This window comes from Platichthys flesus, chromosome 5 (assembly GCF_949316205.1).
Source record: "Platichthys flesus chromosome 5, fPlaFle2.1, whole genome shotgun sequence".
Lineage (NCBI taxonomy): Eukaryota > Metazoa > Chordata > Actinopteri > Pleuronectiformes > Pleuronectidae > Platichthys > Platichthys flesus.
This window is the reverse complement of record NC_084949.1, coordinates 27545585-27559938: the sequence shown is the minus strand read 5'-3', so window position 1 is coordinate 27559938 and position 14354 is coordinate 27545585. Positions and strand designations below refer to the sequence as shown.

The 14354-nt window shown below is 48.2% G+C and overlaps 3 protein-coding genes across 3 annotated transcripts in view; 1 reads left to right on the top strand and 2 right to left on the bottom strand.

The window, feature by feature from the left end:
• The window catches only part of fam161a (FAM161 centrosomal protein A), a 17183-nt gene extending 16177 nt beyond the window's left edge, over positions 1-1006 (bottom strand). Inside the window, exon 1 of the mRNA XM_062388258.1 lies at positions 817-1006. Within this exon, the coding sequence (XP_062244242.1) occupies positions 817-984 (168 nt within the window). The 5' untranslated portion in view covers positions 985-1006. The remainder of the gene's footprint in view (positions 1-816) is intronic.
• Positions 1007-1976: 970 nt separating this feature from the next.
• Positions 1977-6886, bottom strand: cct4 (chaperonin containing TCP1, subunit 4 (delta)). Its single transcript, XM_062388314.1, has 13 exons — positions 6594-6886; positions 5527-5579; positions 5350-5439; positions 5142-5250; positions 4791-5055; positions 4517-4649; positions 4283-4422; positions 4092-4188; positions 3473-3583; positions 3251-3381; positions 2602-2836; positions 2241-2354; positions 1977-2145 (listed from the first exon to the last, which is right to left on the bottom strand). The coding sequence occupies exons 1-13, from the start codon at positions 6712-6714 to the stop codon at positions 2131-2133; spliced, it is 1614 nt and encodes a 537-aa protein (XP_062244298.1). The 5' UTR covers positions 6715-6886; the 3' UTR covers positions 1977-2130.
• Positions 6887-7059: 173 nt separating this feature from the next.
• On the top strand, positions 7060-14354 carry pus10 (pseudouridine synthase 10). The gene is made up of 18 exons (XM_062388313.1): positions 7060-7218; positions 8002-8136; positions 8228-8518; positions 8611-8697; positions 9031-9065; positions 9147-9261; positions 9507-9568; positions 9958-10003; positions 10494-10558; positions 10645-10730; positions 10815-10940; positions 11455-11511; positions 11598-11674; positions 11972-12027; positions 12139-12256; positions 12369-12511; positions 13426-13525; positions 13788-14354. The coding sequence occupies exons 2-18, from the start codon at positions 8011-8013 to the stop codon at positions 13824-13826; spliced, it is 1629 nt and encodes a 542-aa protein (XP_062244297.1). The 5' UTR covers positions 7060-7218; positions 8002-8010; the 3' UTR covers positions 13827-14354.

Genomic DNA, 14354 nt, shown 5'->3' with positions numbered 1-14354 from the left:
CTTCAGGACTAAGCTCATTATCCTGCCGCCCCAGACACATGGGACATATGGTGGAGCAGCTCAGCATGGAGCCGGGCCCTCACACGTTCTGCTTCAGGAGTCTGGCTTCACGCTATCACCACGCGGTTCCTTCAGGAGCTTCATGGGACGGCTGCAGGAACCAGTTCAAACCATAATGAAGTGATGGGGATTATAATGGGAACATGACGTCTGATAAGCTCCTCTAAGAATAGTCCGGTCAACACAGTGTGCAGATCAAATCCCCTCCAGCACTCAGACCTGGACGTCCATCACACCTGCTGCTCAGGAACCATTCCTCTTAGTACTTTTCTCTACCCATAATACTGTCTGTAGATAGAGTACACATACTCAGTGTTTTCAGTATTTTGTATTGCCTATTTCTATGATACTTAATACTTTTTCACACGTTCTCTAGTCGACCTGGTGAATTTCTCCAGAGTCCATGACCCTGATCTCAGGTCAGCTGAGTCAGCTGATTCAGGACGAGCAGAACTTCTTCAAATTAACTAAATAATTTAAATCCACCTTTTCAAAACAAATGATCCAATAATGACAATAAAGTAGAAAAAGGTGAGTTAGAGCAAACACCTCCGGATGTGACCTTTGACCTCTCAGGAGACATTTTAAAAACACGTTTACTGATCAAGACGACAAACACAAAGTAAACAAGTTGAACTTTGAATCAAATCATTATTTATGATTTGTTTCATGTTGAGATTATAAAATGTAGAAAGAATAATTTCCGTAGTGTTCATTGAGTTGAGTCAGACTCTGTGGGACGTTAACGGGGCTCACCTCCGCCTCGTGCTCCCGGTGGTCCCGGTGCTCCCGGTGCTCCCGGTGTCCCCGGGGGTTCCGGTGGTTCCGGTCCCGCTCGTACGAGGCCAGCGGCGCCTTGGTGAGCGGGTCCACCGGCGTCTTGAGACACGACGTCACCAGCACGTTGGTCCGGTGAGACTCCATCAGCACGGCGTCTCTGACCGGGCGGCGGTCACCGGGCAACGGGCAGCGCCGGGAGGAAGTGACGCAGCCGGACAGGAAGTCAGGCCTCTTTACTAAATAAAAGTCTGTATCGCACCTGTTGTTTTACGCGTTCCTTTATTTTCATATTTCTGCTATGTGACTCATATAATTTGAACACTTAAACCTGCTTGTCTCCTTTAGCATCCTGCTTATTATTACTTGTATTGCTTGGTAAACTGTTTTTCAAACTGTGCTATAAAATTAAAGATTTATTCATATTGGATGTTCCTCTTGGTTTAATCTGTTTTGGAAAGTGGTATATGAAAGAAAAGGGTTATATTATTTCTGAACGCTCTTTGGAACAGTCTCCCTGAAGACCCGAGGGCAGCAAGAGTGAATTTACATTACCTAAATAAAATAATCATATATATAATACACTAATGTCCTCCAGCTCCGGTGTATTGATCATTAAGGCCCGGGTCACGCATATGGGAATACAATCAATCTGTGTAAGTGAGGAAGCAAACGCATCACTTCCTGTGACGAGTCAAATCACAGTTACTCTTCAATTCTGTTCACAGAACTTTTTCTTTTGGAAAACCATTGTATTTATTTGTCTTCATTTCTGAGAATCTTCACCAGGAGACAATTACAGATTTTCTAGTTTTAAATTTCTTGTTTTCCATCTATATTCTTGAACGTTTGTTCTGCTTCTCAGTCACACATCCCCGATATAAAATGTAATAATTATTAAACCAACTGTTTCAACAAAGCATACAAAACACTACAAAAATGATTTGATATTAGATGCATGTATTTCAGCATTAGATTTGTGCATTTATGTAATATTGAGTACTCTAATTTTTATATGTTGGTAGTTTCAGTCCTCAATAATCCAATGGAACTTTAATAAAGGTTTAGAAATTAAAAAATCCAGAAAATCTGAGACAAATGACCCGAGTGTTCATCAGAATGAGGACACAGGCAACAGCTGGAGTGTCAACAAAAAAAACAAGCCTTTTTTATTAAATTATGCAACGTAACAACTACAGTGGGAATCTGAACAGACAGGTGTCAACATGGCCGTCGATCCCTCGCAGTGCGAACAGGCTAAGTTACAGAACTCAAAGGACAGAGTCAGATCCCTTATCGAGCGCTCACCTGGAACAGAGAAAACACACGTTCAGTTAAGACTCGCAGTCAGAAGGAAGCTCCGGTTCTCTGAGCAGCAGGAAGACCGGGAGGAGGTGTCTTACCAAGTCGTCAATCTTGAGGATGCTGCGGACCGTCTCCGTGGCCAGGGTCAGGCAGCAGATGGAAACCAGCAGAGGCTGCACCACCAGCTCCTCCAGGATGTTGGAGATCCCGCCCTGTCACGGACACACAGTAAACCAGTGGTGAACAATCAGCACCATCACATGTGCTGCTTTCATAAAGATCACTGCAAGAAGAAAGGATTTCCAGTTCCCTAATCGATCCGTTAACGACCCACGTCTCCAAATCTTTACATTTGATTAAAGCTGAATTCTTTCATATTTGAGAAACTAAAACCATCTTCTCTTTTCTCCACTTGGTTATTTCACGCACATCATTGAGTCACCACAGCATCAAACCTACCTTGCGGACGTTGATGCCCGCCATCTTGTCCCCCTGGGCGTGCCGGTTGCGGAGCTCTGTCACGGTGGAGATGGGGTTCAGGCCGGCGTTCTCAGCCAGCGTGGAGGGGACCACCTCCAGGGCGTCGGCGTACGCCCGCACGCAGTAGGCCTCCATGCCGGCCAGGGTGCGCGAGTACTCCGCCAGACGCACGGCCAGCTCGATCTCGGGGGCGCCACCACCGGCGATCAGGGCCCTGAGGCACGGGGGAGCAGAAAGAAGATGTAAAAGATGAAACTAACAACGCTTCTTTCACATCAACAGAAACGATTATATATTCATTATTATCTAACATCTTATTCTTTGGAGATTCCTCAGTTCTCTCAGTGTTTCTGGAAAATATAAAATAAGTGTGTGAACGCCCCCCCGCCAAGCTGCTGAGACAACCCGGCTGAAGTAACGGGGAGCGTTCCACTTTCATGTTCCTCTGTTTGTTACGCTCCTACACAATGAAGCTTTGCAGGAGCGCCTTTGATAAGAGGGAATCTGAGAGTGTACGTCCAATATCCAGGAAGTAGACAAAGAAATAATAAACAGTATCTGGACGTTGTCTTTCTACTCTCATGTCCTCACTCAGGAGTTTATTCTTCCCTCTAGAGAAAGGACCAACCTCTTCTTGACCAGGCAGCGGATGACGCACAGGGCGTCGTGGATGGAGCGCTCGGCCTCCTCGATCACCAGCTTGTTGGAGCCTCGGACCACGATGCTCACCGTCTTCCCCGGGCTGGCACAGCCGGTGACCTGCAGGGAGCAGCAGCAGAAGGGATTAGTGGAGCTGGAACATCGAGGTGCATCAGATACATCCTTTCACTATCCAGGATGCCAGTCTTACCTTGACCAGTTTGCCAGATCCGTCCAGGTTCACCTCCTCCACCAGCTCTGCCGAGCCGAGCATCTCCGGTAAGAAGTGGTCGATGTGAGCGATGGGCTTGGTGCCGATCGTCTGCAGAGGAGCAGACACTTCATTTCATTTTCCTGTCACAGATCAGCTTTATTCCAAAGTAGGACGAGTTGGCAGACATTTTATTCATTTGGAGATTCCTCAGTTCTCTCAGTGTTTCTGGGATATATAACTCAAGTGTGTGACCGCCCCCCCGCCAAGCTGCTGAGACAACCCGGCTGAAGTAACGGGGAGCGTTCCACTTTCATGTTCCTCTGTTTGTTACGCTCCTACACAATGAAGCTTTGCAGGAGCGCCTTTGATAAGAGGGAATCTGAGAGTGTACGTTCAATATCCAGGAAGTACACAAAGAAATAATAAACAGTATTTGGACGTTGTCTTTCTACTCTTATGTCCTCAATCAGCAGTTTACTCTTCAGTCATTCATATGGAAATGTTCCTTGATGTTTTCATTTCATATTCAACAAACTAATTAGGAAGACTTTGATTTCCTCAGAGTGTAAACTGACGTTACTCCTGAGAGACAGCTGGAGACTCGGCTGACGCTCACCTTGCAGATGAACTCGATGTCTTCTCTCTCGATTTCCTTAATCACCATGATCTTCATTTTGTTGAGGAAGTGCAGGGCGAGGTCGCTCAGAGCATCTCTGTCACAGGACGGTGAGTGGTCAGTATCAAACATGTTCCTATCAAGAGTCTGACGAGCTGTAGAGCATCTGTTGTCATGTGATGGGTGTGTACCTGAGGATGGACTTCTGGATGAGCAGCACGTTGCAGCCGGCCTTCTTGACCTGCTTCACCAGGTTCAGGATGTAAGCACGTTCCTCCCGGAGAACGCGATCCATCTGGGCGTAGTCTGAGACCACGATCTGGTTGTCCATCTGCATCGCAACACAACCAACACACAGCAGGTCAGGAGCCGTTTGGAAAACCTCTTACGAGAGAGTCTCCGTCTCAGCTGATCAGGTCACTCACGTCGGTTTTGGGAGGAGACAGGCAGAACTGGATGAGGCCGATCTTGGCCTTCTCCACACGGGACACGCCGGTGCTCGCCACCCTCTGGGTCAGCACCAGGCCGTCCACCATCTCACAATCATCAATTGTGCCACTGAAAACACACACACTCAGGTTTAAATGCTTTTAAACAAAACATTACACACAAAAAACTGATATTTCCCAGTGTGACTTCTAAACCGGTCAAATGCGGTTGAGGCTAGACGAGTAGAACCAGCTGGACTCCAGGTCTCACCCGAGCTTCTTGATGATCTTGATGTCCTGCAGGTCCACGTTGGTGGCGGTGGCCGGGTCGATGACCCTCATGACGGCGTCCACGCTCATGGGCGCCAGCAGGCTGGAGTACTGGGACACCACCTTGGAGCACAGGGACGTGGTGGCGCTGTTGAGCAGCGTCTCGCGGTCGCTGAGCAGCACCGGGCGGCTCATGCCCGTCAGAACCTCCACGCCCTTCTCCACCGCCTTCTGGAAGGACTCCGAGATGATGGTGGGGTGGATACCTGAGTGGACCAGGTGTTTAATGACACATCGATCCTTCCCAGGAACATACAACACCATTGATCAGGTGGATGTTCTTCAGTCTCACCTTTCTGGAGCAGTTTGGAGCAGGAGTCCAGCAGCGCTCCGGCAATCACCACCACGGAGGTGGTGCCGTCCCCGGCCTCGATGTCCTGGGCTTTGGACAGCTCCACCAGCTGAAAGACAAACATTTAAAGTTAGGAGAAAAGTAAAAGTCTGCATTAGAACCACCTCCTTCCCTCTGGAGGGGAATCCATCCACCACACGGGGCGTACCATCTTGGCTGCGGGGTGCAGCACCTGCATCTGCTTCAGGATGGTGGCTCCGTCGTTGGTGATGGTCACGTCACCTTTCTCGTCCTGGATCTGAAACGGCACAACAGCTTCTGCTTAGAGACACGTGTGGTGAGCGAGGAGCTGTGGAGACTCAGACACAAACATCTGCTCACTGACCATCTTGTCCATTCCTTTGGGTCCCAGGCTCGTTCTGATGGCGTCTGCCACGGCTGAAAACAAGAAGGTGAAGAGTCAGAGCAGAGTCAACAGGAAGCTCATTGTCCCTCAGAGGGGACAGTCTGTCCTCTACTGGTTCTGTCTGGATGCATGTCTTCAGTTTGGCCTCTGGTTCATCTCCTGCAGTGTCCTCACATGCTGACGTCAACCAGAGGTTTCACTCCCCAGTGGAAGGAGCTCAGGAGAACTGCTCTGGACCACTTCAGGAGAGGAAGCAGCTCAGTGTGAAACCAGATTAACTGACGAGTCACTGACGACAGACACTGACTGTTTACATGGAACCATCACATGTCCAAATCAGAGGATGGATGATAAATAGATAGATGAAGGGATGATAGACAGAGGGAGGATAAATAGATGAATGATTGATAGATAATGGACAGATGCATGAATGATGGATAGATGGAGGCATGATAGATGATGGATTGATAAGAGATGATGAATGGATGATAGATGGATAGATGGATAGATAAGATAGATAATGAATGGATGATAGATGGATGTACGTCAGGATGATAAAATGAACAGAACATGAATAATTAACTAACGAGGGCTCCGTTATAAGAAAGAACAATGAACCCAGTTTCCCTTCGTCCATCAGAACCTCGACCGGCTCACTGGCTGAGATGAATTCTTCTGTTAAAGCACTGAACTCAGATCAGCCTCAGAATGAATCTGAGCATCTTTTAAACCGGAACCCAACTCGGGTCGCAGATCTGGAATCTGTTGAGTCACGCAGCTCGCGCCCTGCAGGACACGCAGAGGCTCCATATGAGGAAGAACCCGGTTATAGAGTGAGAGCACCGACATGTGCACTACAGACGTAGAGAACCTGCACAGTACGGACACGTCTGTAGTTGCGTGGTGCGGTATAACGGTATCTGGGTATTGTTAACGGGGGTTTCGCGCCGGCAAGGCGGCGCAGCCCTGCCCATCCCCGGGGCTTTGTCTCGGACCGGGCCGCGCAGATGAGCCCACTCGTTAGCTCCAGTTAGCATGTGGCTCACCTTTAGCTGCGGAGATGTTACTGAACCGGATCTGGGCCGGCTTGTCCCGGTCCACGTACGCCCCCCCGGCTTTGTTTCTGCCTCCCAGGGAGAGCCTCGGTGCCGCCATCATCTCGGGCATCGCGGCCAACTAGCGGATGGAGGGTGTTCGGGTGCAGGTTCGGAGCGGTACCGGGGGTCCGCGGGGCTGAGGGACGCGGTTCGGCGGCGGATGGACTCGGATGAGATGAAATCGTTCCGTTGCCGGCGAGAAGCTTCCAGAACCACGGCAGCCTGCGTAGAGAGAGGGAGGATCCGGCCACTTCATATGACGTATCCAGACCCAACGCGTCTATCACCGATTCAACAGGGTTAATTTAATAACTCATTAAAACGGTTAAAAACTGGATTAAATGCACCGAGTAATCAACAATCATCAAAGATTAAATGATAAAAGGATTTCATGTGTTTTTGTTTTCACTGATTTGTGAATTTATACATTTAGCTGCGACACGCTGACTGCGGATCGATTGGTTCTGTCTGTTGAGGCTGCAGATGCTAGTGGGTGCTAACATGCTAACAGGAAGCTGAAGCGTGTTTCCTGCCTCCACTTGAGACCCGATTGAAAGAACCGATCCTCCGCCAGGTAGGTTCCTCTCGCCCCTTCACCCGCAGCTCGTGACTCTGCTCGAGGGCACAGCTTCTCCCTGTGGCTGCGAGAAGCTCCGTGTTAGCTCCGTTAGCTTAGCATCCACAGAGTCTCGAGCTGTGGCAGGAGCAACAAAACTGTCTCCACATGTGACCTGAGTGGAAGTTTAATATAGAGTATATACAGTATAAGGATAAGCTGCAGAATGAAATGATTCAGGACAAGTAGAAGCTCTATTGACTCTTTACATTATTATTACATTAATTTGCACTTTAATTGTTGCTGCTGCATGAAATAAATAAATTTGTGTTTGTTCTCCTTAAATATTGTCACATATCCACAGAACCTGAAGTAACAACTACACATCACAAATAAAAACAACAACAAATCAAACCTCTTCAGAGAAAAGGCAGCAAATCCTCACATTGAAGGAACTGAGGAATGTTTGTTGTTATTCTTTGTGTATTGAGAGAGACAGTTTGTCCACCAGAGAGACAAGTCTATTTATCTCTATGGTCATCATATTGATCACTGGCGTTTATGTCCCTTTTACTTACTGGCAGATACATCTGTATGACCTAATATCCAGATGTGAGCCTGGTTGATTTATCGCTCAGGTTCTAGATGTGAGTCCTGATCCTGACGAATGAGAATCCTGCTCAGACGTGAACGTGAACAGAACAGACAATCGTTCACTCTCACACTGAGACTGAGAGGATTGGAACAGGTTCATTTAACAGAGTGTGTGTTGTGTAAAACATGTCGGTGCTCGTCCTGCAGCCTGCCACCATGCTGCCTCTGAAGGAGAAGGACAAGCCCATCGTCCAGAAGCTGCTGTCTGCCGGCTGCTGCGCTCGCTGCATCCTCAGGTTCTGCTGCACTCGCGTCCAGGCGGCCTACAGACAGCCTGAGCAGGTGGGACACACACAGCATCTGCTCATTATCCACCATCTCTAAATGTCCAGGTCCCTCTTTACACCAGTTGTCCTTGTCCCATCTCACCCAGGAAACGCTGAAGGAGCTTCTAGCTTTCATCAGCAACCCCCAAGATCCAGCAGCATCCGAGTCCACTGGAGACAACAAGTCCCATGATGCAGCTGTGTCCGACTCCACAGGAGACAACAACTCCCATGATGCAGCTGAGGACCCACCGAGCAAAAGAGCTAAACTGGATCCAAACCAGACGACCGCCGGGTCAGAGGAGAAAGAAGAAGAAGACGCTGCTGCCATGTCACGTGTGTGTGTGGTGTGTTTGGGAATCCTGCAGGAGTTCTGTGACACCGCTCAGGCTGTAAAGGTGTGTGTGTGTGTGTGTGTGTGTGTGTCTGTTACAATCAGTGTCAGTTTGTGCGGTGTTTGACATGAATCCTTGTGTTTGTATCTTCACAGATTGCAGAGGCGGTGAAAGCTGAAAAATACGAGTTTGACTCCGTGATGTGTTCCGTCTCCCTGCCGGCTCAGCTGTGTGTCCGTGAGGTGTGTGTTTGTGTGTCTGTCTGACTGCAGCTCACACTTTGTGTCGATCCTAGAATGTTGTTTTTCTTTTTCACTATGGCCCTAATGCTACACTGTTGTATATCAGTCCCAGATCCATGGATTTTTCTGTGGGAAAAATGTAAAGATTATCACATCTCGTGATGTTAAAGAAAGTCATTAATAATTCATCGATCATCATCAAAAGGGAAAGAGCTCTCCGTTGACTTGTGTCCCTTCCTTCTGTTAAGTTTCATGGAAACTGTTGTGTAGTCGTTGTGTAATCACACTGACAAACAAACCTAACCCCCTGGTTGTTTTGTCTGGGCCCTGCAGCACTCCTGTTGGCTGCACGTGAAGAAGGAAGTGAGGTAAAGTGAATCTTGACCTTTTGACCTCACTCAGGCGTCTCATGGATCCTGAGGTTTAACTGGAACTCTTTCTATGTTCAGAGACAAGGTCCAGGTGCTGGACAAGGAGGACATCATCCCGCTGAAGGAGGCCTTCAAGTGGGTGGTGCAGGGCCTGGTCTCCAAGGGGCTGGGGGGGGTGGCCGTGGTCAACAAGGTAAGCCACACCCACGATGAGAGAAGATTTAGATTACAGAAAGATTATTTTTCATTTTTGAAAACTTGGCTTTCGTGCTTTGATTTGAACTTTTAACAGTCGAGGGAAAGATGGGGCCTCGGTGCCTTGCTCAGGGATACTTGGGTGGGTGGGTGGGGGGGGGGTAGCATCGTGATTGATAATTGACGACCCTGAAGCTGAAAGATGAAACAACCTTGCAGGATGTTTTTTTCGTGTGTTTTTAGGGGGGGCTGGAGGTCGGAGTGGAGTTCACCCACAAAGCTACAGACGCCGACTGCCACTTCCTGTGAGTACTGAGCTCTGAGAGAAGGAGCTGGAAGTTTGATCTTCAGTCTCGACCCAGGAGCCGATCCTGTGTTTCAGACTGGTTCAGAACCACTGTTTGAAAATGAAGATTGTCTGTCGTGCCTTATATTTTTAAGGTCGACCAAAGTTGAGCAGTTTCTCTTAAATTGTAGGAATTACAGGACTCTGCATTGAGCTTTTAATTTGAAACTACGGCTACAGGAAGTAGAGTCATGTGGCAACTTCAACGTTATAATTGTGTCCGAGTGAGATATGATATTGCTGTGGCAGGTCTGTGCTGAGCATGGCCATACAAATATAAAATCAGGTTTGATCAGGTTTACTGCTGTGCTGACCTCTGACCTTTGTCGACCTCTGTCCATCTCCCAGGGCCTCAGTTTGTCCCGACTGCTTCAAACCCGCCAAGAAGAAACAGGTGAGGTCACAAGTCACATGTCTCTGTAATGAATCACAGGAACGAGTCTTAAAACCTTTCGTCTGTTGTGATTAAATCCAAACTTAACGTTAACCTTCTTCATATTTTAATTCATTTAATTTGCAAGTTTAAAAAAAGATACTTCCTCCATTTGTAGTTTAAAAATGAGTTCACTGTGACCTTTGACCTGTGAAATGTCAGAAGTCCTGGGTAAAGATCAGGTCATCAGATTCTCTCTCTCACACTCACTCACTCACTCTCCCTCTCTCTCTCCTTCTTCCTCTCTCTCTCTCTCTCTCTCTCTCTCTCTCTCTCTCTCTCCCTCTCTCTCTCTCTCTCTCCCTCTCTCTCTCTCTCTCTCTCTCTCTCCTCCTCACTCTCTCTCTGTCTCTCTATCTCACTCACTCACTCACTCACTCACTCACTCACTCACTCACTCACTCACTCACTCTCTCTCCCTCTCCCTCTCTCTCACTCTCTCTCCCTCCAGTCGGTCTTCACCAGGATGGCTGTGGTCAAAGCTCTGGAAAAAATCTCTGAAGCCAAATTTCTGAAGTGAGCATCAGTTGATATCTCAGCTCTGGATTCCTCCTGAACGGATCCGATTGAAATGACGACTGTTGATTTCTCTTTGACTTCAGACACTACCCGTGTCCTCCAACGCGGACGTCCAGCTGCTGCAGCCTTCAGGGCGTCCAGTGTCTCCATGTGTCCCTCTTCATCGCAGGTATCGTAGGCCACTCATAAAACATGTATTGGTTTGAGTCGGTGTCTGGTCGATCGGGGTTGACCTCAGTTTCCTGATGTTCAGGGAGATACAACAAGTTCAGCCGCACTCTGCCTCAGACGCCCTGGCTGATCGACGGAGAGAGGAGGATGGAGTCGTCCGTGGAGGAGCTGATCGGAGCGTCCGTCCTGTCTTCCTTCAGAGCCGAGGGTGAGTCCACGCAGAGGCTCGGGGGGGAAGTCTCCACTCGTAGAGAACTTAACTTCTGTCTTCACCTCGTCACAGTAAAACTAAATCTGTAAAGATCTGTTCGTTATACAAATACTGTACTAATCAGGCTGAAATATTCAACCTGATTAGTTTCACTCCACGTGGATGTTCACCTTCAAATGTTGTGTGGACATGTTGTGTAGTCGGTGTTTGTGGAGCAGCAGCAGCAGGTTGTCGGGTCCAACTCGTTCAAACAGGAACATGTGGAGAACATCCAGGCGAGGGGCGGAGCCTGTAGAGCAGCAGGAGGCGGAGCCTGTATAGCATCAGGGGCGGGACATGACGTATAAACTCTGCTGTGGAAAGATCAGTGTTGTTGTTTACAGCTCATCCACACCGGAGTCGGCCCTCATCACCAGAAGATCTGGAACCTCCTCGTCTTCGTCTTCTACGTGTTCACCTCCTCTCTGATCTCTGATCCTTGATCCCGAATCTCTCGTCCTTCTTCTCACAGGTTTTAACTTCTCCTCGTCTGGCAGAGAGGACGTCGACGTCCGGACTCTGGGAAACGGTGAGACGCTCGGTTTAGTTTTGCAGATGAACTTTCCTCCTGAAGCATGAAGCCTGAAGGTTTGTGTTAATGTTCTTGTTGGGCAGGTCGTCCGTTTGCGATGGAGCTGCTGAATCCTCACAGAACCAGACTCAGCCGGGCCGAGATGAAGCAGCTGCAGGAGGTGAGAATTCTTCATTCTGCTTCAGAACACGAGTACGTTTGAAAACACATTCTATTGCTGGTCCCAGATCAGATTGAAATCATCAGAATGAATTTCCCACATCATGTAAATACTTAAACACGATAAACATCTTTATGGCAACAGGACTTATTGATTATTACTAATACTAATTGATCTCGTTAACTTGCACATGTCTGTTCCCAAACATCTGAAGGTTTCTTCTCTGTTCCCTGAAGACGGATCAACACGCTGATGTTTCTATTTTTTCCTAACTTTATCTTTTTTTAATGTCTTTAGACGATTAACGAATCTTCAGACAAAATCAGAGTGAGAGACCTGCAGATCGTCTCCAGGTGAGAAGAGTTCAGCTCGACAGGAATAAACTGACCCTGCTCTTAGTTTAAATCTATTCATTACTGTGTGTGTGTCTGTTTGTGTGTGTGTGTGTGTGTGTGTGCACGCAGAGACGCCATGAGTCGCATGAAGGAGGGCGAGGAGGACAAGACGAAGTCGTACACAGCTCTTGTCTGGACCAGGAAACCGATTCAGAGCGACGATATCATCTTCATTGGTGACATCAAGGTCACTACACACTCTCTCACACACACACACACACACACAAACACTGTATTAGTGGTCAGCAGTAAAACCCTGAACAACAGGTTCAAACAGATTTGTGTTTGTTGATGTTCAGGAGCTGACTCTGGATCAGAAAACTCCTCTGAGGGTTCTGCATCGCCGGGCGCTCGCCGTCCGCCAGAGAGTCGTCCACAGTATGAGCGCTCGCTTCCTGGACCCGCACCACTTCCACCTGGAGCTGAAGACACAGGCCGGGACGTATCCTCACATGGCCTGTGGCCGAGATGGACGGCTGGATGGACGGTTGGGTGGTTGAATGGATGGTTGGATGAGAGAATGGACGGTTGTATGGATAGATGGTTGGATGAATGTATGGATGGAACTTTCGGATGGTAGGATGGACAGTTGGATGGTAGGATGACGGTTGGATGGATAGATGGTTGGATGAATGGAGGGTATGTTGGATGGATGGACATTGGATGGATGGATAGAAGGATGGACGGTTGGATGGAAGGATGGATGGATGGATGGATAGAGGGATGGACGGTTGGATGGTAGGATTGACGGTTGGCTGGATAGATGGTTGGATGAATGAATGGATGGATGGAGCTGTCGGATGGCTTGATGGATGGATGGTTGGATGAAAGGATTGACGGTTGGATGGATAGATGGTTGGATGAAGCAATGGATGTTTGAATAGACGGTTGGATGGACGGATGGATGTTGGATGAAAGGATGGATGTTTGATGGAAGGATTGACGGTTGGATGAAAGGATGGATGGTAGGATTGACGGTTGGTTGGATAGATGGTTGGTTGGATGGATGGATGGATAGAGGGATAGATGGTTGGATGTTAGGATTGACGGTTGGATGAAAGGATGGATGGTAGGATTGACGGTTGGATGGATGGATAGAGGGATAGATGGTTGGATATTGGATGAAAGGATGGATGGTTGGATGGCTGGATGGATAGAGGGATAGATGGTTGGATGGAGGAATGGACGGTTGGATGGAGCTGTCGGATGCCTGGATTCTGTGCTGCACTGAATTTCTTCAGTTTTGATTGGTTCATTTCTCTTCAGATGTTTTCAATGGAAGCTGTTTTTTCTTTACTCACGTGAACTTGAGGAGTTTGTGATTCTGTGTCGTTGCTTCTTAACGTGAAGCGACAGCTACATCAAAGAGTTCGTCCACGGAGACTTCGGCCGCACGAAGCCGAACCTGTGTGAGCTGCTGCAGACGGACACGGACATCCTGGAGCTGGACGTGGAGGTGAGACGAGGAGCAGGGCGAGCCACTGGGGGGCGCTGTCTCACACACACCATGGATTTAACTTTCCTGTGGTGGTGTCCCTCAGGGTTCTGTTCTGGGACCAGTGGTTTTTTCTTTGTACGTGTTCCTGTTGTTACTTCCTGTCACACCTGAGAACTCTGGACAGCTGAGCTCACCTCCTGACTGGACTCCAGCTCAGAGACACTAGTAGATAGTAGTCGTCCTCATGTTCTCTCTCTCTCTCCCTCTCTCTCTCTCTCAGTCTGTGGATGTGGACTGGCCTCCTGCCATCCCAGAGTGAAGGTCGCCCCGGGGCCACAGACCTCGTCCCGGATCCGAGAGCCGGCGGGTTCGATGCCGGCGGGTTCTCGATGGTTCTTTCTCAGCGCGGCTCATCACGTACGGACGCGGCATCGAACCGACAGCCAAGGTCACGTGACAGCGATGGTAAATGCTGATTGGCTGTGAAGAGGGAAGTCGCTCAGTCCTGCTGCTCGGGGACGTTTGTGACATCAGAGGGAAAAACACGAAATCAGTGTTTTTTAATTTGATGTCATTATTTTTCTTTATTAAATTTTCCAGCAGCAGGTTGTTTCCATCTTTTCAGGGACCTCAGATTTAAACGATCAAACATCTGTTTATTTCTAACATATTTCCACTGAAGGATCAAATGTAATATTGAGATCTTTTTTGCTGAGGTCACCACTTGAGGCAGTTACTCTTCATGCCACTGATATTATTTCTGATCACTCTGAGCAAATAGATGCGTCTTATTTATGAGAACCCTTATTCTGTTTTGTGTTGGAATCAATAAAGAAACTTCACTAAA

What these genes read in the sequence shown, in the direction of transcription:
- cct4 (XM_062388314.1), bottom strand. Translation starts at nt 6,714, where the DNA reads ATGCCCGAGATGATGGCGGCACCGAGGCTCTCCCTGGGAGGCAGAAAC. An exon ending in AAGATCATCAAGAAGCTCGG is followed by an intron (nt 4,650 to 4,790) that starts GTGAGACCTGGA and finishes GTGTGTTTTCAG; the next exon opens with TGGCACAATTGATGATTGTG. An exon ending in GATCTGGCAAACTGGTCAAG is followed by an intron (nt 3,382 to 3,472) that starts GTAAGACTGGCA and finishes TGCTCCCTGCAG; the next exon opens with GTCACCGGCTGTGCCAGCCC.
- pus10 (XM_062388313.1), top strand. Translation starts at nt 8,011, where the DNA reads ATGCTGCCTCTGAAGGAGAAGGACAAGCCCATCGTCCAGAAGCTGCTG. An exon ending in ACACCGCTCAGGCTGTAAAG is followed by an intron (nt 8,519 to 8,610) that starts GTGTGTGTGTGT and finishes GTATCTTCACAG; the next exon opens with ATTGCAGAGGCGGTGAAAGC. An exon ending in CACGTGAAGAAGGAAGTGAG is followed by an intron (nt 9,066 to 9,146) that starts GTAAAGTGAATC and finishes TTCTATGTTCAG; the next exon opens with AGACAAGGTCCAGGTGCTGG.